We start from the raw sequence: 25,336 nt of genomic DNA on the forward strand, positions 1-25,336 counted from the left end.
ATATATAGACAGAAACTGTCAACATCTGTTGCCTGTGTGTGTATGTGTAATTGCAGGCATAGCTGTGTGGTAAGAAGTTTGGTTCCAGATTCAGTCCCACTGCATGGCAACTTGAGTAGGTGTCTTCTACTATAGTCTTGGGCTGACCAAAGCCTTCTGAGTGGATTTTGGTAGATGGTAACTGAAAGTAGCCTCTGTTATATGTGTGTATATATATATATATCTGTGTTTGTGCATATGTGTTTTTTTTTTATGTCCCTGAAACTTAGTGGTTGGGCATTAAGTGACCAATAGAATAAATACTGGGGCCAATTTGTTCATCTAAAGCCCTTCAAGGTAGTGCCTTGAAGGTGCCAGCATGGCTACAGTCCTGTGACTGAAATAAGTAAAATGTGTGTGTGTGTGTGTGTGTGTATATAATCACTATCAACCAGGTTGTTAGATGTTATACACCACTGGTCGCAATGTACTTCGTTGCATTGTTATAGCTTTTGGATGAAGCCACCCTGCTTGTGAGGTGGACAGACCAACATTGCTCCAGAATGAAATGCCAGTCCATCACAGGATTACACACTTTACAGCTGAGGGGGCTGAAGCAACATGGAATGACATGTTTTATTCAAGAACACAACACACCACTCAGTCGGGGAATTGAAACCATGACCTTGCAATTGTTAGTGCAACACCTAACCACTTGGCCTTTACACGCATGTGTATATACATACATACATACATATATATAGTCCAATGCATGGGGTGGTTGACTTTAGGAAGGGCATCCAGCCAAAAAACGTGCCAAAACAGACACAGAAGTCTGATGCAGGCTCCAGCCTGGCCACCACCTGTCAAACCACCCAACCTATGCCAGCATGGAAAGCAGACATTAAACAGATGATGTATATAGATAGATAGATGTGTGTATAAATGTATTCTTCTGGTGATTTCATCATGTAAAACTGTTGATACAGATATATGTTTTCCTTCTCATCTCTTTCTGTCGAAGACCATAGACTTGAAACATCAAAGACTTTTCTGTTTTTTCCAAGTGTCAAACTAATACACCTGTTTGCTGTTCCCTCACCCGCCTTTAGATTCTGTTTTCTGTACATTTGAACTATGTATGTAGGGTCAGTCTAATAAATAACTCATTGCACCAAATAAATAGATGCAGCAAGATTCGCTTCTGTTTTCTATACATTGAACCATGTATAGAGGAACAGCCTAATAAATAACTTGTGGCATCAAATAAATAGATGCAACAAGTTATTAATTACATGCCAACACAAATATAATAGGTCTTTCCTTAAGATTCCCTACATGTAGTATAGGTTTTTTTAAAAATATTTATGCATCATCTATTTCTGTGTACCCACCCTTGTTTACTGTTGCATATAATTGTTATTCAACCTCAAGTAATGTCTGTGATCACAATCACTGAAACAAGATATATATGTGTGTGTGTAATTTCATTTCAATTTTAGACAGACTCCCCTTCTCATTGCAAAATGCTTATGTGATAAATTTGCCAATTAAAATGTACATCATCATCATCATCATCATCGTTTAACGTCCACTTTCCATGTTAGCATGGGTTGGACGATTTGACTGAGGACTGGTGGACCAGGAGGCGACACCAGGCTCCAATCTGATTTGGCAGAGTTTCTACAGCTGGATGCTCTTCCTAACGCCAACCACTATGAGAGTGTGGTGGGTGTTTTATGTGCCACTGGCACGAGGGCCAGTCAGGCGGTACTGGCGACGGCCACGCTCGAAATCTTGTATTATACGTCCCACCTGCACAGGAGCCAGTCCGTCGGCAGTGGCAACGATCTCGCTCGAATGTCTTTTCACGTGCCAGGGAGGCAACGTTGGTAACGATCACGCTGGTGCTATTTACGTACCACACTGGTACAGGTGCCATCTCGATTTCGCTTTCACTTGCCCCAACAGGTCTTTGCAAGCCGAGTTTAGTGTTCCTACAAATTTAGTTTGATTCCGATTTCACTTGCCTCACTATGTCTTCGCAAGCGGAGTTTAGTGTCCAATGAAGGAATGTTACGCGTAAGTGGGCTGGCTACATCCCTGGCAGAGGCCTTGGATTTTGGTCTCACTTGGCTTGTCGGGTCTTCTCACACACAGCATATTTCCAATGGTCACGGTCACAAGTCATTGCCTCGGTGAGGCCTAATGTTCAGAGGTCATGCTTCACCACCTCACCCCAGGTCTTCCTGGGCCTGCATCTTCCACGGGTTCCCTCAACTGCTAGGGTGTGACACTTTTTCACATAGCTATCCTCATCCATTCTCACCACATGTCCATACCAGCGCAATCGTCTCTCTTGCACACCACAACTGATGCTTCTTATGTTCAACTTTTCTCTCAAGATACTTACACTCTGTCGGGTATGCACACTGACATTACTCATCCATCGGAGCATACTGATTTCATTCCTTGCAAGCTTACGCATGTCCTCAGCAGTCAAGGCCCATGTTTCACTGCCATGTAGCATGGCTGTTCGTACACATGCGTCATACAGTCTGCCTTTTACTCTGAGCGAGAGGCCCTTTTTCGCCAGCAGAGGTAAGAGCTCTCTGAACTTTGCCCAGGCTATTCTTATTCTAGGAGCTACACTTTCAGCACACCCATCCCCACTACTAACTTGGTCACCTAGATAGCGGAAGCTTTCAACTACGTCCAGTTTTTCTCCCTGGAATGTGACAGAAGTTGTTTTCTGCACATTTTCAGTGTTTATTGGACCTGAACATCTGCCACATACAAAAACTAACTTCCTAGTTAACCTGCCTTTGATATTGCTGCACCTCTTATGTGTCCATAGCTTGCACTGGGTACATCTTATAGAGTTTCTACCTGCACCTTTTCTACAGATCGAGCAGGGCCATCTACCTGAAGGGGTTTGTGTTTTGTCTACCTTCCTACTTATTAGAACTTTGGTTTTAGCTAAGTTGACTCTAAGGCCCTTCGATTCTAGTCCCTGCTTCCACGCCTGAAACTTCTCCTCTAGTTCTGATAGTGATTCAGCAATTACTGCAAGCAAGGTCATCAGCATAGAGTAGCTCCCAGGGACATCTGGTCTTGAATTCCTCTGTTATCACCTGGAGGACTATGATAAATAGGAAGGGGCTGAGGAGAGGACCTTGGTGGACCCCTACCTCTACCCAGAATTCTTCACTGTACTCATTGCCAACCCATACCTTACTGACAGTGTCTCTGTACATGGCTCGCACAGCTCTCACTAACCATTCTTCTATCACTAGTTTCCTCATTGACCACCAGATAAGGGATCGGGGGACCCTGTCGAAGGCTTTCTCTATGTCAACGAAAGCCAGGTACAGAGGTTTATCCTTGGCTAGGTATTTCTCCTGCAGCTGGCTTACCAGAAATATAGCATCAGTGGTGCTTTTCCCTGGCACGAACCCAAACTGCATCTCATCTTAACTGACTCGCTCCCTAATTAGTTGGGCTATGACCCTCTCCTTGACTTTCATTACCTGATCCAACAACTTGATACCTCCGTAATTATTTGTATCTAAAGCGTCACCTTTACCTTTGTAACAGTTGACTATGGTGCTGCTACACCAGTCATTGGGTATGACTCCTTCGTGTATCACCTGGTTAACAATACGGGTGACTAGGCTATAGCCGACACTGCCAGATGTTTTGAGCATCTCTGCAGTGATTCCAGATGGGCCAGGGGCTTTCCATCATCCATTTGAACACATTTCTCTCCCACGACATCACGATTCTCTCTCACACACTGTCTTGCAACACGAAATACTTCAAGTCTTTAGTCCTCACGGCGCAGAACATTGGCAAACTTTTTCTTATCTGCTTCCCCTCTGGCTACATAAACCTCTCTCCTAGCTTCCCTTCTAGCAGTCTGATACAATTCCCTGCTACCTCCATTCTTTCCAAGCCTGTTTCTTTTGTCTAAGAGCCCTGTCAACCACATTGTTCCACCACCAAGTTACTTTGAGTCGAGAGGGGACTTTACACCAGCCACAGATCTGGTCGGTGGCTCTCAGCAGGTTGTCCCATAGAAACCTCCTGTTGTCTTCCATGTTGTATGATACTATATCCCCTTCTATTTCGTCAAATGCTTCAAGTAGTATGTCTCTATATCTCTGTCCGTTTGCTGGATCTTTAAGTTTCCAAACCCATGTCCTCCATGTCTGTCTACTTCTGGGCATCCGTTTTGCCTTGATCCCGAAGTCGCTAACTACTAATCTGTGTTGAGGGGTACATTCTTCGCCAGGAAAGGTTTTGGCATTTATAAGCCGCCCTCTTTCCCTATTTCTGGTGAGGATGTAGTCGATTTGGCTAGAGTGTCTGCCAGAGCGGTAGGTGACTAGGTGACAGGCAGGTTTCTTGAATTGGTATAGCAAATCATAAGATCGTTTGCATCACAGAACTGCAGCAGTCTGGTTCCCTCCTCATTGCGGGAACCAAAGCCATAGCCTCCATGAATGCCATGGAAGCCCCCTCCATGACGTCCAACATGACCATTGAAATCACCAGCCACAAAGAGAAGGTCCCTGTCATTTGTCAATGAGATAGTTTGCAAGACGGTGTCTTAGAATTGGTCTTTCTGCCCATCCGGTAGCCCTGGTTGGGGGGCATAGGCCGAGATGACGGTAGCTAATCTATGATGAAGCACTAGCCTAATCTTAAGTACTCTGTCACATATTCTGACTACCTCGATTACCTTATCAACCCATTTCTCTGCTAGGAGTATTCCCACGCCCCCGACCCCGTCAGTGTTCCCTGCCCAGAAAATCTTGTACCTGTGTTCTTTGCCTGTGAGGAACCTCGCAGAACCTCCTCTCCATCTAACTTCTTGGATGCAGCACAAATCTACGCGTCTCTGTTCAAGCATCTCAACAATCTCACCAGACTACCTTTCAGTGTGCCGACATTGAGAGTGCCAATTCTGACGGTGTGGGAATAGTGGGCCTGTGTGACTCTGGGATGGGGGAAAGCAGTGTCGTGTACCTGAAAAGAAAGCTTGCATTTGGCAGAATTCATAAACAAAACAATACCTGCAACCTGCATATACTACACAATCTTTATGCGCTATAAGGTCGATAAGAGGGAAGGGGGTGGTATAAGGCCTCTAGGATTGTTCGCGGGAGACAGCCAAGGATGGCAGACGATATAAACTTCCGGTACTGCTGGAGGGGGAGGGAGGGCGGGCATACCACGAGCCAAGAGAGCTTCGTCGTAGTTCTGTCAGCAGAGAGATTCGAAGACGATTAGGATAAAGTTGGAAATTGAACTGGTTATATAGAGTTAGGGCCACGTACAAGTCGAAGAGGGAGAGGGGGAGAGAGAAGTAGTGATACAGAGAGAGAGCGAAATAGTGGTGCAGAGAGCGAGAGAGAGGTACAGGCAACAGTACATCATGCTGGTTAAATTCCTTAGGTTTTTAGAACAAGGTTGAAAGAGACAGCAGTGTATGATGAATAAACTTTAAAAAATGCCTATGCTAGATGTATGGAATCTTAAGGAAAGACTTATTATATTTGTGTTAACATGTAATTAATGACTTGTTGCATTCATTTATTTGCTGCAACAAGTTATTTATTAGACTGTCCCTATGTCTGAGGATTTGTTGTGTTCTAATAAGCAAAGAATGTATTCACCTCCACCACCCATGTAGGGTACAACCATTCTAATGACAAATGAAAGTCTTATTTTCTTTCTTTTTAAATCCCATGTCAGTTCAGCCAGTGAGATAGTATTCTGCTTATGTGGTCTCTTGCATTAGTGGACATGTTTATATTATATACTTTTAAATGAAGATTATGCGACTCTTATATAATGAAGAGTTACCCTATTTGTGGTAACAAAGAACTTATAACAGGTTGTTTAATGGATGTTTGCTAATGGATTCTATATTCAGGGAGGATTCATTGATAGGCTATTGCTATTAGCTTGTGTTCTTGTAATTCCTTTGGAGCAGGGGTGTCAAACTCAATTGCACAGGGGGCCAAAAGTCAAAGCACACTTTAGGTCATGGGCCAAACAGGATAAACATTTATTGAACAGACTAAAACATTTTGAACATGAACATGTATTGAAACAGATGGTATATAATTTTATTCCAAAAATACATTAACTTAAATTACTTAAAATATTTTGCTCTGCATAAAAATATCTGCTGTCAAAATTATAAAAATTTAAAATAAGAACATGTTGCAAAAAAAAAAAAGAAAATATAAATAAAGAAGTATGCTTTTTAGTGAAAATTAAAATAATAAATCAAAACTTTCAATTTTCTTCATGCAATTTTGTCCAAGCTACATACTTGGCATCTTTTCTTGGCAGCGAGTTCATTGATGTTTGGGGTAAGGTTCTGTGTTGTTGAGACTCTCAAGATGGATTGCAAGTGTTCTTCTGTGAGATGACTCCTATGTGATGTTTTATTCGTCTTCATCACAGAGAACAGCTGCTCACACAGATATGTCCTTCCAAACAAAGACAGAATTTGAGCTGCATGTAAACGGAGCTGGAGCATCACTTCAGGTATGAAGCGAGTGAATTGTGCTGGCCACACAGAGTTGTACTTTGCTTTTAATGTCCCATTACACTGCAGTTCTATCAGCTCCATTCAAATTTGTAGAGGTGCAGTTTCCACATTGACAGCAAATGGGTTGCAAAGCAGCTCGAAATTATTTTGCTGTGCAAATTCAGTGTGGAACACACTCAATTTATCAGCAAAGTGTTTCTTTGGGAACACTATGGCACTGACTTGGTTCAACATTACTTGGCAACAGGGAAAGTGAAACAAGTTCAGTTGGTGCATATGTGTCTCCCATAAACACAGCATGTCACAGATCATATGAACCTGTCCCTGGAGCTGAATGTTTAAAACGTTGAGATGCGCAGTTATGTCAACCAGAAACACCAACTCGCATTTCCACTTTTCATCCTGCAGAACTTTAGATTCTTTTCCTTTACTGTCCATGAACTGTCATATCTCTTCAACCAGCTCAAAAACTATATTGAGGACCTTTCTCTGACTGAGGCACCGCACTCGTATGATGAGGCACGTTACCGAACTCTGAATGTATTTCCTGCAGGAAAGACTGAAATTAGCAGTGATTTAACCCTTTGGTTTGGATAAAGTTTGCGGTTTGCATCACAGTGCTCATTGCATGTTCCATTTTTAAGGCTTTAGTGCACAGCATTTTCTGGTGTATGATGCAGTGATATGTTGTCAACACACCAGCGCAGTTCTCTTTTTGCATCTTTTTTCTCGCAGGGCATTGCCAGTGCTCCATCTGTTGTAAGTCCAACAAGTTTGTCCCAAGGCAGTTTCATGTTGGTTACACTCTGATATATTTTTTTTAAACAGTCCTTTCCTGTTGTTGTCCTGTGTGTTGATTTAATGTCTAAAATTTCCTCCATGACAAACAAATTGGAGTCCACTCCATGGATGAAGATAGCCAACTGTGCCTTATCAGTCATGTCAGTAGTCTCATCTACAGCAAGAGAGTATGCAACAAAATCTTTTCCTTTCAAATCAGTGGCCATCTCACACACCTGATCAGCAATCATATTTCTGCTAATACTCATATTAGCAAACAGTTGCTTCTTGTCTGGACTCAAAATGTCACACATTTTCATCACGCAGCTCTTCACAAACTCTCCTTCAGTAAATTGCTGGGTTGATTTTGCTATCTCCCTTGCCACAATAAAACTTGCTTTAACAGCAGCTTCACATTGTGATTTTGCTTTGGTTAAAAAATAGTTTGTTGTAATTTGAGATTCCTCTTCAACTTGTCTACCTTTCATTGCTTCTGCTCAGCAGTGAGGTATTTATACTTGTCCTGATGTTTTGTCTCATAGTGGCATTTGAGATTATGTTCTTTAAGTACAGCAACATTAGCACCACAATTAAGACACACAGGTTTGCCATCAATATCAGTCAACATGTCCTCAGTTTCCCACCGGATTTGAAAGCTCTGTTTTCAGCATCGACTTTTCTCTTGGCCATTGATATAGATAGCTACTACTACTGAATCACATCACATGAAAATGATCACCCAAAAGAGCGGTAAAGCATTATGGGATTAGTAGATTTTGTGTCATCAGCACTTCACAACACATGATTAGAGAATCAAAGGAGGCGTTTTCCAGCATGCTTTGTTGCAGTTACAATTATGACTTGTGACTGTGTTATCATGCCTCTTTAATGTATTTTGTTGTACAGACAGAGTGTAATAGTTGCATTGGTCGTGTATTAAATTACATGACCAACTATTACATTGGTCGTATATTAAATTATTGCTACTTTTGGTGACACCCTTAGTAAGAAAGGTAGTGCAGTCAGTGCTATATATAATATAATGGCCTGCTTTAGCCACACATTATGTATGTGTAGTTGTAACAAGAAGGCATGGGTGTTGTTGAGGGCAGCAAAGTACCCTATTTGCTGATGCCGCCATTTGGACCAATTTCATGCTATCAAAATGGTTCCGCAGGCTGGATGAAATTGCTGCACGGGCCGGAAGCCGCCCATGGGCCAGGAGTTTGACATGTCTGCTCTAGAGGGTTAACTGTTGCAGAGAGGAAAATTCCTATCTTGTGTCCTAAAGAATATACCCAGTATGTCTCTAGCTACATGTAATCTGAGGAGTTATTTGAACCAATGTTATGCTTTTTCTTAAATAACCTGTTACTTCTAGTTCTGCTTTTATAAGTGATATTTGTAGCACTGCCAGATGTTGAGATATCATTACATTTAGACAGGTAAGTACTGATAGGGTTGTTATTATTAGGTCATCAAGTATGAAATTTGTAGAAAAGAAAAAATAAGTTTACTAATGTTTTATAAATACAAGGAATAGTTTTATTCATCAAAGTATGCACCCATATTGTCAATGCACTTTTACCATTTCAGTGATAGCTTTCCAGCCCGGAACTGTAAAAGCCTGGCAATCTAGAGTCAATAAAATCTTGGAAGGCCTGTTTTACAGCATCGTCAGAATTAGATTTTTTTCCTATCAAAAAGTTATCCAAATTCTAGAAGAAGTGGTAGTCAGTGGGGGCAAGATCAGGTGAGTATAGTGGATGATGGAGAACTTCCAACTCCAACTCCTGTAGTTTCGCCAATGTCATTTTTGCAATGTGTGGTCTGGCGTTGTCTTGCAATAAAATAGGAGTGGATCTGTTGACGAATCTAGGCTGTTTTTTTTTTGTAAGTTTCTGCATCATTTGGTCCAGTTGGCTGCAGTATACTTCGGCTGTGATTGATGAGCCAGGTTTAATGAAATCATAATGGATCACACCTGCACCAAACACACACCATCAGCTTCTTTTGATGAATTTTGCTTTTTGGTGGCTCGTCTTTGTTCAACCATTGTGCTGAACGTTTACGGTTGTTGTATTGGATGCATTTCTAAAAATGATTCATTTTTGTATGAGAAAGTAGCATAATGCAGGCTTCCAAACATTGCTGTTTCTGATTTTCATTGAGTTCATGTGGAACCCACTTATCCAACTTTTTCACTATACCAATTTGAACTAGGTGAGTCAATATTGTTTGCTTGCTAACACCAAACAACAATGATAATTCATGGGCACTTTGAGATGAATCTGACTCAATGGTAGCTTTCAGTTTGTCATTATTCACCTTTGTTTCTGGTCGATCACGTTGCTCATTTGTGAGGTTAAAGTTACCAGAATGAAATTTTGCAAATTTTGATACTGTCTGCTGTGTAATAACGTTAGAATGAAATACTCCATTAATATTCCAAGCTGTCTGTGATGCTGTATTTCCAAGAAAGAACCCATATTTCAAAACTGTACGAATTTCTGACTTATTCATCTCTAAACAAAAATAGCAAAAAATGATTTATAAATACTTAGTAAAGCACAAAATGAGTTAGAATAAAGAAATAGATGTGTCAGCTTTCTAACAAAAAATATTGTCAAAATGTAATAATGGTGCAAAATGAGCAGCTGTCAAAGTTTACCATATACCTTACTACAAATTTCATATTTGACGACCTAATACTATTAGTGTTCAATCCATCATGTTTAACCCTTTTGTTACTATATTTCTGCCTTTGTTTAAATTAATTTTGAAAATAAGAATTTAGTAAAGTGACTTAGTCATTATTAAACCAGTGTTTGGAACATAAATTAACATGGAATTTTGAGGGAAAGTTCTAATTTAAGTCACATGATGTATATATCATAGAACCAATGGCAGTCTTAGGTGGGTTGGTATCAAAAGGATGATATTAATTACACTCCAGTTTGCATACTCTACATGTTAGGTCTAGAAGTTTCAAAGAGTTCTGGAGCATTGGTATGCAAAGGAATGATCCTCTTCTTCCTTCCCACCTCAGGAAAAACCCCTATTATGTAAACTCTTCTTATTTCTCATAGGTAACTGTTTCTTCATGGTATTATTCATGTGATGACGAGGGATATCACTGTTCCTGTGTTACACCATGCATTTGCTGTCATTGATATTATTTTTGTGCTCTGTTTAGTCATTGTATTCCAGGAGCTGATACATAAACATTTCAGTATTCATTGTGGGTAAGGCGTTTTATGTGTTAAATTATTGTTCTCCAGCTGATAAGAAATTTTCTCCTCACTAAGGCTTTATTATAGTATTGTGCATTTAACATGAAGATCTCTCTATTCACCAATAATCTACATTCTCTAGAGAATACATCTTTCACTATTAAATTTATAACCATTCTAGGATGTTTTTAGTTTTTTAACATACTAGAAACTTTCATTGGGTTTGTGGTAGGGAATGTATAGTCCAGTGTGAAATTTTCATATTACATCTAATAAATTAACTAACCTAGTGTTCCTATTTATAATCCTAAGTTCCTAGAAATACTTATTTTACAGTCAACCTTACTATATATCTTACTGTATCTACCTTACTATATCTATAAAATAGAAATAGAGTGTCATCTCTAAATATATCTCCTACTATGTCTGGCAAAACACTCTTATATAATATATATAAATGTACAAGATTTGTAACTTGGTCAAAACAATTGTAAGTGACATTAAACATATGCTATGTTAATATTCGTCTTGTTTATCTTAAGTTCATGCATATTTGTTAATCGTCACATTTTAATTTATTTATTCAAGTTTATCATTTCTTTAATTCATTCTCTCTAAATTTATGTACCATAGTATACATGTGCAGAAGATGCTCTCGTCTAAACTTGCTGGCTTGTGGTACTCCCGCCCCTCACCCCCTCCACCTTTACCGGAAGTTCCTATCCTCTGTCATCCTTTGGTTACCTCCCGCAAACACTTCTAAGGGCCTAATGCCATCCCCACCCCTACCTAGGGTTTATCAATCATACAGCACATAAAAATGTTGTAGTGTATGCAGGTTGTAGGCTATTGTTCGTTTATGAATTCTGCCAAATGCAAGCTTTCTTTTCAGGTACATGACACTGCTGTCTCTCATCCCAGGGTCTCACAGGCCCACACCTCCCACACCCTCAGAGTTGGCACACTCAACGTCGGCACACTGAAAGGTAGGTCTGGTGAGATTGTTGAGATGCTTGAATGGAGACGTGTAGATTTGTGCTGCATAAGAAGTAAGGTGGAGAGGAGGTTCCACTAGGTTCCTCACAGGCAAAGAACACAGGTACAAGATTTTCAGGGCAGGGATTACTGACAGGGAAGGGGGCGTGAGTATACTTCTTGCAGAGAAATGGGTTGATAAGGTAATCGAGGTAGTCAGAATATGTGACAGGGTACTTAAGATTAGACTAATGCTTCACCATAGGTTAGCTACCGTTATCTCGGCCTATGCCCCTCAACCGGGGCTACCAGATGGGCAGAAAGACCAATTTTATGATACCCTACTGCAGACTACCATGTCAACAAATGACAGGGACCTTCTCTTTGTAGCTGGTGATTTCAATGGACATGTTGGACAACATGCAGGGGACTTCCATGGCGTACATGGAGGCTATGGCTTTCATTCCCGCAATGAAGAGGGCACCAGACTGCTGGAGTTCTGTGATGCAAACGATCTTATGGTTTGTAATACTAACTTCAGGAAGCCCGCCTGTCACCTAGTCTCCTACCGTTCTGGCAGGCACACTAGCCAAATTGACTACATTCTCGCCAGAAAAAGGGAAAGATGGCTGCTTATAAATGCCAAAACCTTCCCAGGTGAAGGATGTACCCCTGAACATAGATTAGTAGTTAGCGACTTCGGGATCAGGGCTAAATGGATGCCCAGAAGTAGACCAGCTTGGAGGAGAGGGGGTCTGGAAGCTTAAAGATCCAGCAAATGGGCAGAGATTTAGAAATGTCTTACTCAAAGCATTTGACAAAATAGAAGGGGATGTAGCATAACATGATGTGGAAGACAACTGGAGGTTTCTACGGGACAACCTGCAGAGAGCCACTGACCAGATCTGTGGTTGGTGCAAAGTTCCCTCTTGACCCAACATAATGTGGTGGTGGAACAATGTGGTTGACAGGTCTATTAGACAAAAGAAACAGGCTTGGAAGGACTGGAAGAACGGTGGTAGCAGGGAATTGTATCAATCTGCCAGAAGCTAGGAGACAGGTTTATTTAGCCAGAGGGGAAGCAGATAAGAATAAATTTGCCAATGTTCTGCGTCGTGAGGACCAAAGACTTGAAGTATTTCGTGTTGCAAGACAGTGTATGAGAGAGAATTGTGATGTCGTAAGAGAGATATGTGTCCACATGGATGATGGCTCGTTTGCACTAAGCAAGGCTGCAAAGAAAGAGGTTTGGAGATGCCATTATGAAAGGTTGCTTAATAAAGAGAATGAATGGGAGAAAGAGGGACCAGCTATCCTAATTGACAGTACCTTGGTAGATAAAGCAATTAAGAGTATGAAGACAGGGAAAGCCCCCGGCCCATCTGGAATCACTGCAGAGATGCTCAAAATATCTGGCAGTGTCTGCTATAGCCTAGTTACCCGTATAGTTAACCAGGTGACACCCGAAGGAGCCATACCCAATGACTGGTGTAGCAGCACCATAGTCAACTGCTACAAAGGTAAAGGTGACGCTTTAGACACAAACAATTACAGAGGTATCAAGTTGTTGGATCAGGTAATGAAAGTCACGGAGAGGGTCATAGCCCAACTAATTAGGGAAAGTGTCAGCTTAGATGAGATGCAGTTTGGGTTTGTGCCAGGGAAAAGCACCACTTATGCTATATTTCTGGTAAAACAGCTGCAGGAGAAATAGCTAGCCAAAGATAAACCTCTGTACCTGGCTTTCGTCAACATAGAGAAAGCCTTTGACAGGGTCTCCTGATCCGTTATCTGGTGGACAATGAGGAAACTAGGGACAGATGAAGGGTTAGTGAGAGCTGTGTGAGCCATGTACAGGGACGCCATCAGTAAGGTGAGTGTTGGCAATGAGTACAGTGAAGAATTGTGGGTAGAGGTAGGGGTCCACCCAGGTTCAGTCCTCAGCCCCTTCCTATTTATCATAGTCCTCCAGGCAATAGCAGAGGAATTCAAGACAGGGAACTCCTCTATGCTGATGACCTTGCCCTAATTGCTGAGTCATTATCAGAACTAGAGGAGTTTCAGGTGTGGAAGCAAGGAATAGAATCAAATGGCCTTATAGTCAACCTAGCTAAGCCCAAAGTCCTAATAAGTAGGAAGATAGAGAAAACACCAACCCCTTCAGGTAGATGGCCCTGTTCGATCTGTAGAAAAAGCAGGCTGTATGACGCATGTGTATGAACAGCCATGCTACATGACAGTGAAACATGGGCCGTGACTGCTGAGGACATGTGTAAGCTCGCAAGGAATGAAGTCAGTATGCTCCAATGGATGTGTAACGTCAGTGTGCATACTCGAAAGAGTGTTAGTAACTTGAGAGAAAAGTTAGACCTAAGAAGCATCAGTTGTGGCGTGCAAGAGAGATGATTGCGCTGGTATGGTCATTTGGTGAAAATGGATGAGGATATCTGTGTGAAGAAGTGCCACAGCCTATCAGTTGAGGGTACCTGTGGAAGAGGTAGACCCAGGAAGACCTGGGATGAGGTGGTGAAGCACGACCTTCGAACATTAGGCCTCACCGAGGCAATGACTTCTGACCGAGACCTTTGGAAATATGCTGTGCATGAGAAGACCCAGCAAGACAAGTGAGATCCTAACTCGTGGCCTTTACCAGGGGTGTAGCCAGCTCACTTATGCGTACTTTTCCTTCTTTGGACACAAATCTCTGCTTGCAAAGACATGTTGAGGCAAGTGAAATGAAAATCGAACCAAATTCAATGACTGGCACCCATGCCAACCTCTCCTTCATTGGACACTAAACTCTGCTTGCGAAGACCTGTTGGAGCATGTGAAATCGTAAATGAACCAAATTCGATGACTGGCACCTTTGCCAGTGGAGCGCTAACAGCACCATACAAGCGGGATCACTGCCAGAGCAGCGGTCTGGCTTTCATGCCGGTATCGTTACCAGTGTCGCCTTACTGGCACATGAACAAAATATTTGAGCAAGGTCGTTGCCAGCGCCGCTGGACTGGCTCCTGTGCAGGTGGCACGTAAGAACACCATTTGAGCATGGCCGTTGCCAGTACCACCAGGCTTGCCCTCATGTTGGTGGCACGTAAAAGCACTCACTACACTCTCGGAGTGGTTGGTGTTAGGAAGGGCATCTAGCTGTAGAAACTGTGCCAGATCAGATTGGAGCCTGGTACAGCCATCTGGTTCGCCAGTTCTCAGTCAAATCATCCAACCCATGCTAGCATGGAAAGCAGACGTTAAATGATGATGATTAATATTCATCTTCCTTTTCTCATATGTTATCCTATCAAATACTTACATGCTCATTATACCAGTGATAAGTACTTGGAGTCCCTGTGTCCATGCTCATTCTGAAATACCAGTCTTAACACGTAGATAGCTAGGAATTTGTATTGAGCTCTGCATAAGGAATACACCAGGATTTTACCTTATCTAAACTTACTTTATATTTTAATGTATTTGCACATGTACAATTTAATTGCATGTATAATGCAATTTACAATTTAAATGCTGAAAAGGTAAAAAGGTAAGAAATCTTAACCTGTTATGTCATATATAAAATTTTGCCAGTTTGTTTGAAGCTGTTACAGTGTTTTAATAAGGAGGCTGATATACTATTTTCTATTCTTACTCTATTCTATTTTGGTGTTTTATGTTGTTGTGTTTTTTTTTTTTAATATTTCAGAATGGATTCATTTGTTTTGGCTGAAACTTTCAAATATTTATATCTTTTGTTTGCTGAAGATGAAGATTTGATTTTAGATTTGAATGATTACATCTTTACGACTGAAGCACACCTACTTCCTTTGTCACTATCTGTTTTCAATACATCAAGGCATGATTCTAAGGTTTGTTGCTTAATCTCTCTATTCATTTTACAGTTTTTTGCTATATTTCATTTTATAAGATTCTATAATCATCATCATGATTTGGATTTTTTGTTTTATATTCACTATTTATATTTTTGAGAATTGAGCCAACACTTATCCAAGATAAATATGTCAGTACTCTTATTCACTGTACTGTTAGCCATTATACGATTTAATCTATTGTAATGATGTAAAAACTTAGTCTTCATTGTCAACAGTAAGTGCATTATGAACTGTTTTCTTAGCTATTTTCTTAGCAAAACTATATCTTACCTCATTCTGTAGGTGATAGTAACTATCTTTCAACTCATAACTTTTTCTTTCTTTACAAAAATATCTCATTCTTCTTTTTGTCTAATTGATAATAAATTCATAAGTCAAAACAAAAACGGATGGTGCAGGTAACACTGCTTTCTGCATCTAGAAGATATGGAAATTGAAAGAAGATGTATAATGTGTTCTGACAGCACAGGGATTAAGATGATTAGCATCTGCTAACCAGTACAGAATCGTTGTTCAATTTGTATACTTCTGTCTAGCTTTGGAAAGTATTACTACTCATGTATGACCCTTGCAAACTCCATTGACCTCTTGTCCCATAGTCATTAAACATACTATTACATTCAATGCTTGGATTTTTGAATGAAACAAAAGGGTCATTTTGAATAAAATGCAACTAGATTTGTACCAAGTCATGGATGTCATACTGATAGTATAACAAATAATAACAAAAATTGTCAGGAGAGTAAGTCTCATTTTCAGTAAGTTTTGTTATAACTCTGGACTTGTTTCAGCTTGGTTAAGCCATGCCTGCACCTGTTAATATTATTACTATTAAATTCAGCCCACTTCCTTCCATAGATCTAGAGTTTAATTGTCAAAGTCTAATGTCATAGTAACAAAGCACTAGATTCTAGTGCCAGGTGGGAAGTGGTTTGGTCAATGTAGATAATGGTTATAGTTAAAAACTTGATACTTAGTACCCAGTGCAAACTATGAGTACATTAAAGGTACAGATAAACATAGAAGCAGAATTTCAGATGTGATAGATATGTGTTAATAGTAGGAGCACCCACAAATGAAGTCCATTAACTTATCAAATGTCTCACAACATAGTTGATATTTTATGTTATTCAGTTCCAGTGGTGGCTGTAGCTCAAAGCATGGTAGCTAAAGAAAGAGTAAAAAACAAAGATCACAAGCTAGTTCTTTAACTGGCAGTAAAGTAGTCAGTTTCTTTCTTTTTTTTTTTTTTGCAAAGAGCAAGCTTTATTAAGCAACACTGAATCTAGATCTATGGAAGTTGCAAAGAAGAGTGTGCTGGAACAGCAGCTGCACTTGTAAGAATTCATCATCATCATCATCATCATTTAACGTCCGCTTTCCATGCTAGCATGGGTTGGACGATTTGACTGAGGACTGGTGAAACCGGATGGCAACACCAGGCTCCAATCTAATTTGGCAGAGTTTCTACAGCTGGATGCCCTTCCTAATGCCAACCACTCAGAGAGTGCAGGATTCTTTATACAAATGAATAGTATATGCTAGATGTTCTCATTGGAAAGTATCTGTGGAAGAGAGGAAGCTGTGAGAAGTGTTTAGTTCAAAATTCAGTATGCCGACTCTCTGAGAACAGATGACAGAGGATTTAAATGAGTATTGATATATTGTATAGCAAGCTTGCACACGTATATACCTGCATATATAGATAAATTGCACACACACAGATGCATACTACTACAGCATCTCATATATTATTTTCCACAACTCATATGTTGAGATCTGTCATCCATTATTTTTGTATCATATAGTGCTGCTTATTTTTCCTTTACTTTTTATTTATTTATTTATTTATTATTATTATGCACACCAAGTTCCCTTTGTATGTGATGGTCTTGGGGGCTGTGAGTAATGAGAGCCTTGTCATGCCTCTTCACTTTTTCCCACATGGTCTTATGGTCAATGTAACAGGCTACATCAAAACAATGAAAACAGTTGTCATGCCCTGGATTGAGAGAGTTGCTCAGAGGAAGCTGTACATGTTCCAGCAAGACTCCCTCTCACACGGCCTGCATGATGCAGGAGTAGATGATCAAAAATTTTCACGATTATGTTACACTTGGTAGTTTCTGTGATAATGACTTTGTCAGGAACTACCACTTTACTGACCTGAAGTACATGGATGATACAACTCTATTCAGCAGGGATACACTGACCATTTACAGAGAATAATCAGCAAAGCTTGGCCTTCAAGTGAGTTGGGAGAAGACCGAGTTGAGGCATGTCGGAGATGGCCTGGATCATCCCCATCTCCATATTGGCCCTGACATTGTGACGTTTGTCAGCTCCATCTACCTGGACTCCACAGCCACCAACAATGGAGATCAACTGCAGATGTGGTCTGGCCTCTGGGATCATGTACTCCCTATGGAAGCCCCTCTTGTGCCAATACTCTATCTCCCGGAAGACAAAGCTCTGCATTTACAACATATCCTCTTCATTCTCCTCTATGGAGCTGAAATGTGGACCCCTTCAAAGACCCTGGCAAAGAGGATTGATAGCTTCTATAGCAGAGCCCTGAGAACCATTAAGAACATCAGATGGTACAATCACATTTCTAACAAGAAACTGCATGCATGTACACATCATCCCACAGCCTCCCAACTCATCTTATCCACCCCATGCACTGGTATGAACATGTCCTCCACCTTCCACTAGATCATCCTACCAGGGCTTTACTTTCATCCAATACAGCTGCTGCAGGCTGGAAGGGGCCTGTTCCAGATAGCTGGACATGATTGGGGAAGATTTCCAAAGGATCAACATTACATTGGAGAATGCAAAGTGGCTGGCACAGGTCCACCTGCAATGGAGAGCACTGGTGAACCTGGTTGGCTCTATGCATGATGACCACTAACTTAGGACTGCTAACTTGGACTGACCCCAGCCTCATCAAGCAAGAGCATGAAGCCAAGCCATGTTAAACCTAATATTTGGCCTCCAAACTCTCCTGTTTGGGGCATCATTGAGAGGGAGACCATCAAGCATGCCCACAACATCAATGACTCATCTGCTAATCTGCTATTAGGGAATAAAGATCACCTGTATTGAGGCAGTAATTGAAGCTGATGGTGGTTTTATTAATAGCCTTTTGCTATATGTAAGAATATGTGTACCAAATTCTATAAAAAAATGTATAGGTTTTTCTAATAAATACTTTGTTTTCTTTAAAATTATTTTTTAAGTTAATGCACCCTGTGTGTGTGTGTGTGCACATGTGCACAGATATATATAGAACTTTTGTTTACTATTCTGTGGTCTAAAAACATAGAAGTACTCAACAACAACTATCAGCGGTACTTTTATTTATGACATCATTCGTGCATTTGGGTTAGGGTTATGAGTATTTTTGCCACATTTGGTGAAAATCTGTTCAATACACCGCCACAAACTTTTTAACCAAATTTAGCAAAAATACTCATAACCCTAACCCTAAAACCCTAAAGCTAAAACCAGTACAAATGCACGAACGATGTCATAAATAACAGTACCACTGATAGTTGTTATTGACAAACAACGGCACTAATTTTATTCAAGGGAAAAGATCCCATTACTCCGCTAGAACATGTTGTTTACATTCCACAGCAGTAATTGTTTTCACCTCAATAGACATCAGTGATTGGTTGAAATTACCGAAATACGACAATTTTAACATGAAATAACTTTAAAAAGATAAAATTTTCTCAATAACACTAAGAGTAAAAGATGTTTTATATGACACATTCTACCAGTGCCCCAAGTTTGAAAGTGTTTCATTAAGAAAACAAGTAGCGCCTGCCAAATCAGAAAGCTCCAAGTTTTCTAATGTAATTCCTAAAGTAATTGACTGAGCTTCAAGCAGGGTCTTAGCGCATTATCTTGAGACACTAAATTACATTGGAGACACCCAAGATTTCTTGCAGGCCTGTTAATTCAGAATTGTTTGCATATCTTGCAGTTTTTGAAATCTGTCTTGTTAAACACAACACAAAAGTTTGAGTTTAGGAAGATATGGCTTTCTTTTTCAATAGCTTTGTTGAATGAATAAAATAGCTTGTGCCTTGTTGAAAATGTTTGTGGATTCTTCTTAGTTGCTGTGGTTGCTATTACATTTATTATTAAGAAATTTATAATTAACTTTGTTACTAACAGAATGTTGCCTGAAATATTGGTCAGAGTGTTGGTGAAATTATCGCTGTCAGGGTTTTGCTCACTGTAGTATTTATTATTATATGTGGACAATGTAGTGTCTTAAGAAAGATTTGTGTAGTTATTATGCTTTTGGAAAATACTATCTTAAAGGTTTATTTTATTTTTATTTTTATGTTATTTTATTTATTTTTTTTGTTTTTTTTTTGCTATTACAATTTTGTGCCTTAATTAGAGAGCTTAATCTAGATGAGCATGGTAAGTTTGTCATCTGAAGCTAAGTTTAAATCCTTGCAAACAAGTTTGTGTTGGTGTAAACTTGTAGAAGATTTGCTTTGAGGTCATCTGTAAAAGCATTATTTGTCAAGGTTTTTCATTACAAGAAACATGTCATTCATATATCTATACTATAAAAGGCAAATCTACTCTGTGTGTGTGTGTATGTTTAAAATTCATACATTTACACAATTCAAAATTTCTTCGATTAAACAATCGCAATTAATATTCTAAATACAATAAGTTAGGTCACTGCGTCATTTTTTCACTCCAAAAAGTTCCTAATAGCGAATAAAATCCTTAAAACTACACAAGTAAACATTTTCTCCCTAATAAAATCTAATTTCCTCTTTCTAATACAAATCCATTCAACTCCTACTTTCTCTTAATGAGCCTTTATGAAAAATCCAACAACAAATACAAAAATAAAGGAAGGAGAAAAAGAAAACTATTTCAGTATCAAATCACATTTCGATACTGTAATGACAGATACTAAAAGTACATACAAAATTACTTTGCCCCTCTAAAATTAACTATTTCTATTCCTCTTACACACCGTTTCAATTGCTACTTTCTCTTATCAACGTTTACGAATGATTCAAGAAAAAAGACAAAGAAATGAAGGAGAGTGAGAGTCAAATAAACAGACACACTGCCAATCATACGTAAATACACACATATATATGTACCTATGGTTACCAGTGACCTCATTCTAATTGGCGGGAATTATAAGTTTACTTTCCATTTCTAACACCGTCATTTACCAGCGAGACATCTTTCTCAAATACGATCAACAAACATTTATTCCCTACAAACTGTGAGTTTTTTTTGAAAATCTTTTCGTAAATCTTGAGATTAACACCCGCATCATTACCTACCTAACCCTAACAAACCCTAACCCTAACACTGTAGTGAAAATCGTACGGGTGTTAATCTGAAAATTTAACAATCTTTTTTAAAACACTTTTACTTACTGACATCTTTTTTATTTAGTGTGTGTGTTGCCCATATATATATATATACTTAAGACTTAGTTGTGGGTTGCGAGTTTGATTGGCAGAGGTCATTATTATTATTATTATTATTATTATTTTAAATTTTTCCCACAACGGCGGCTTCGGGCAGGTGGAGAATAGTCGATTATATTGACCCCTGTGTTCAACTGGTACTTATTTTTTAGACCCCGAAAGGATGAAAGGCAAAGTCAACTTCGGCGGAATTTGAACTCACACACTCATACATACAAATATCTGTCATTCTCTTCCAAATACGATCGACAGTCAAACATTTATTCCTTACAAACTGAATTTTTTTAATATCTTTCTTGAAACGCATTTACTTACTACCATATATAGACACACATACAAATACCTGTCATTTTTTTTTTTAGTGTGTGTGTGTGTGTTGCCCATCTTAATATATAATGCTGAAGTTCTGTACTTACTAACATTTTTTTTATTTAGTGTGTATGTATGTGTGTTGCCCATATATATATGCACTTAAGACTTAGTTGTGGGTTGGGAGTTTGATCTGCAGAGGTCATTATTATTATTATTCAGATTAACACCCGCACGATTTTCACTAGGGTGTCAGGGTTACGGTTACGGTTAGGGTTATGTAATTGTACGGGTGTTAATCTGAAAATCACCGAAATGTGAAAGCTACTGACCCTCCCATCTGTTATAACTTTTGTTGTTCTGTTTAATATGTACATAGATTATGCCTCCAAACAACAGAGCTTGCTGGGGAAAGAAAGCAACCGGTTTAAAAAGACAGCAACAGACTGCAGCAATTCATCACATTCCAGAAGTTACTTTGAACATAAAGCAAAACGGTGCATCATCATCTACTGCCCAATCTGATAGAATTCTGCCAGAACTGTGTAGCAACAGATCGCCAGCAATTGCTTCATCAGAAATTGCCGTCATACCTCCTGCGAAAAGGAATTACCCTGCTATGTGTAATCAAGGCAGTGCAAAAAGTTGTTTTGCACAAGCATTTGTATAGCCAATTAGACGGATGAAATTTACGTACATTTAATAATGTTACACAAAACAGCCTTCAGACTTCCCCTGAATTATGAACATATTTACATCATAAGGGTTTTCTCATTGTAAGGCTTTCTTTTTTAGTTGATTTTCACCTAGCAAGACTTATCGTAGATGGCGTAATAAGTCACACCCGGACAACGTCGGGTTATACTGCTAGTCTACAATAAAAGATCAATTTGTGGATAGTGGAGATGAGTGCTCACTTTTCTAATATATTGTTTTATGGTAAATACAATGTTAAATGTGAAACACATAGCCACTCCTTTTGAGATAGTATCTCATAATACTTGTTTCATCAGTTATTGTTTAGGTATCGGAGGGAGTAATAATTGTGAGGTAGTGAAATGCTTAACTGGAAATATGGTAAATGTTGGTCTAAACTAATACTAGTAAAGTGACTGAAGTAAAGAAGAGATGTAGCCATTAATGTTGATACTCTCATGAATTTCAAATATTCTTGTGTGAAATTGATCATATATTGTATGGTATGTGGGTGTAGTACTCTGAGAGATGATTGGATTCAGATAATATTATGTATTGTGAATACATAATATACAGCTGCAAATATATACTTGTAAAAAAAAATAACTTTATACAGCTGGAGATTATTTTTCTTTACCGTTTTATTGTTCTTTCCTTAGTTCATGGAGATGAATGGTTAGTTGTTGAACAATGTTACACAGAAGATTTGGAATTTAGAACTACTCTTACTCTTTTTACTTTTTTACTTGTTTCAGTCATTTGACTGTGGCCATGCTGGAGTACTGCCTTTAGTCAAGCAAATCGACCCCAGGACTTATTCTTTGTAAGCCTAGTACTTATTCTATCAGTTCTTTTGCCAAACCGCTAAGTTACGGGGATGTAAACACACCAGCATCGGTTGGTCTAAACTAATACTGTTAGGGGGGACAAACACAAACACACACACACATATATATATATATATACATATACATATATACGACGGGCTTCTTTCAGTTTCCGTCTCCCAAATCGACTCACAAGGCTTTGGTTGGCCCAAGGCTATAGTAGAAGACACTTGCCCAAGGTGCCACGCAGTGGGACTGAACCCAGAACCATGTGGTTGGTAAGCAAGCTACTTATCACACAGCCACTCCTGCGCCTACTAGTCAGAATTTATCAATATTATTACCATGAAACAAGGTTACTTTGAACAGTTTTAGATTTCTTATTGCAATAATTTCATAGCCTATTTTTCAATCTTAACTAAATTTGACTATGTTAGGGGGAGTAAATAGGTAAACTGATATATGAACTAAAAATAAGTTGCAGTCAATATTTGATTACTTTTTTTTTATATAATTGTCACTGTTCAAAGTAACTCCAAATCAGGAGTTACTTTGAACAGTAAATTAATCTTATGCAGTACAATATTGAACAAAGATGAGAGTTATAAAAAAGTTGGTTTTTTTTATTAATAAATACAAAAGAAAAGTCGATGAACAGCTTTAAGTGTTATAGCACTAAAGAAAATGTCACACTGTTATAAGTAAGTCACATTTTATATTTCCTATTCTTGTTGAAGGTCATAGAATCGATAGAAATCCCTGTTGTTAAGTGGAATCTCTTTTGTTTTCATTTCTACCACATTTTCTCAGTCATAGACAAATTTATCCTCCTTCAGTGGTCACCTCCACCCTACTATTTTACATTTTGTCAATGATGACACAAGTGCTCCATCACTTCCAGTTTAGATCACTTGACTGGGAAATGTTTGCCCCTTCGTACCTCACAATGACAAAGTTTCCAACAAAACTACTTTGTCTTTCTGTGTTTTCTGCTCTTGCCATGTCTGAAGTACCCAAGTACCTGTCACATTCATTCATAGAAACATCACTATCCACAGAGCTTAGCCCTTCATCATGCAAATTCTTTTGCTGCTCTCTTTCTCCATGCTTCTCTATAACTGTTGATGAACTGGCGGCCATCATTTCACTACCAGAAGCACTGATATCCTTTGCACTTATACTTTTGCCAGGGGTAACATTCAACTTCTTTCATCTCTTCTTTGGTCTGCTCTCATCCACTCCTCTCATTGACTTTAGCATTCCCAAAACAACATCCGAAACTCTTACATTGATGACTTCATCGTCTTCTTTGCTCACTTTATGGTCTGGTAGCTCATTCAAAACTTTGTCAGGATGAAAAGGGTGAATTCCACATTTCATGAACCCACTTTCCAGATTCTTGCTGTGAGTGACACCGTCAGGAAAAAGAGCAGCATGCAGTTGTGTGAGCAGAGCAAGAAAAGCATCTTTAGTTAAGGTTCCTCCTGTCATATACCTTCCAATCATTTAAGATTTGTCTCCAACTTTTTTTAAGAGACCTACAGAATTTCATGTCAAGTGGTTGAAGCATATATGTGGAATTGGGTGGTAGCAGCTTGCTTACTGTCGGAAACAGTGATCTGGGTTACTTTGAACAGCATTCAAAATAATCTCGCTGGATAATCAAAAGGTGGGGACATGTCATGTTAAACAAGTTTTTACAAAGATACCAAAGTTATAAAAACACTTCAATAGAAAATTATTAACTTGCTATATTTTAACAAAAGCTTGCATCTTTTATGCAAGAAGTGCTTTTGCTACTGACAAAAGTATTCATATCTTGCAAAAATGTTTGTTTTGCTGGAATTTGAACAAGTTGACAAATTCTTTCTTTGAGTGGATAATCAACATTATATTTACAAATTTTACTTTATGTATTGAAATTATACTATCATAGAAATATAATTCTAAAGTTTGTTCAAAGTTATCCTGGTGTTCAAAGTAATCCCATTTCATGGTACCCTGTGTACATAAGTAAAAGCAGGGTATTGTAATCACTCATATTTGTATGTTTACAAAATGAGTGCAAAAGGGCTGAACGGATTTTCATCAAATTTGGCAGAAATGCTCATTGGGTGAGTGGCTTGAAATGATGAAAATTGGTTTGATTATCTTCAAACATACATAAATAGATACATAGATATGCAACAGTGTATGCATGCATGACTGTGTATATGTTTGTGTGTGTGTGTGTGTATACAGTGATGGATTTGAGGATTTTGTTTATTTACGAGTTGATTTCTTCATTTCACTGGAGTATAAATACCTATAATGGTGATACTTAAAAAAAAAAGAAAGAAAACTTTTTTAAAGTATACTTACAAATTTCCTGATAAGCAAGTGATCGTGTTATTTATATTCTACAATGAACTACAGTACATTTGATTCTCCTGCCATCTTTGAAAGATGTTGCTATGCAATATTTTCTATAAGTATTTCATTTTGTTCACTTTCTTTTTCATATGAATCAACCCTCATTTGTATGTCTACCTATGAATTAAGCTTTGTAAGTGTTTGAATAAAAGAAGATTAGAAGCCTAAGAATGGTGAAATC

General features: G+C 38.9%; 1 protein-coding gene across 2 annotated transcripts in view; it reads left to right on the top strand.

Annotated features, from left to right (window-relative positions):
• LOC106874050 (ER degradation-enhancing alpha-mannosidase-like protein 3) overlaps nucleotides 1–25,336 on the top strand; it is a 465,143-nt gene that overhangs the window by 328,474 nt on the left and 111,333 nt on the right. For both annotated transcript variants that reach the window (XM_089356169.1, XM_089356161.1), the window contains exon 14: nucleotides 15,236–15,398. In XM_089356169.1, the coding sequence (XP_089212295.1) occupies nucleotides 15,236–15,398 (163 nt within the window). The remainder of the gene's footprint in view (nucleotides 1–15,235; nucleotides 15,399–25,336) is intronic.

The sequence above is a fragment of the Octopus bimaculoides genome, chromosome 1, assembly GCF_046866305.1.
Source record: "Octopus bimaculoides isolate indiv1 chromosome 1, ASM4686630v1, whole genome shotgun sequence".
NCBI classification, from domain to species: Eukaryota; Metazoa; Mollusca; class Cephalopoda; order Octopoda; family Octopodidae; genus Octopus; species Octopus bimaculoides.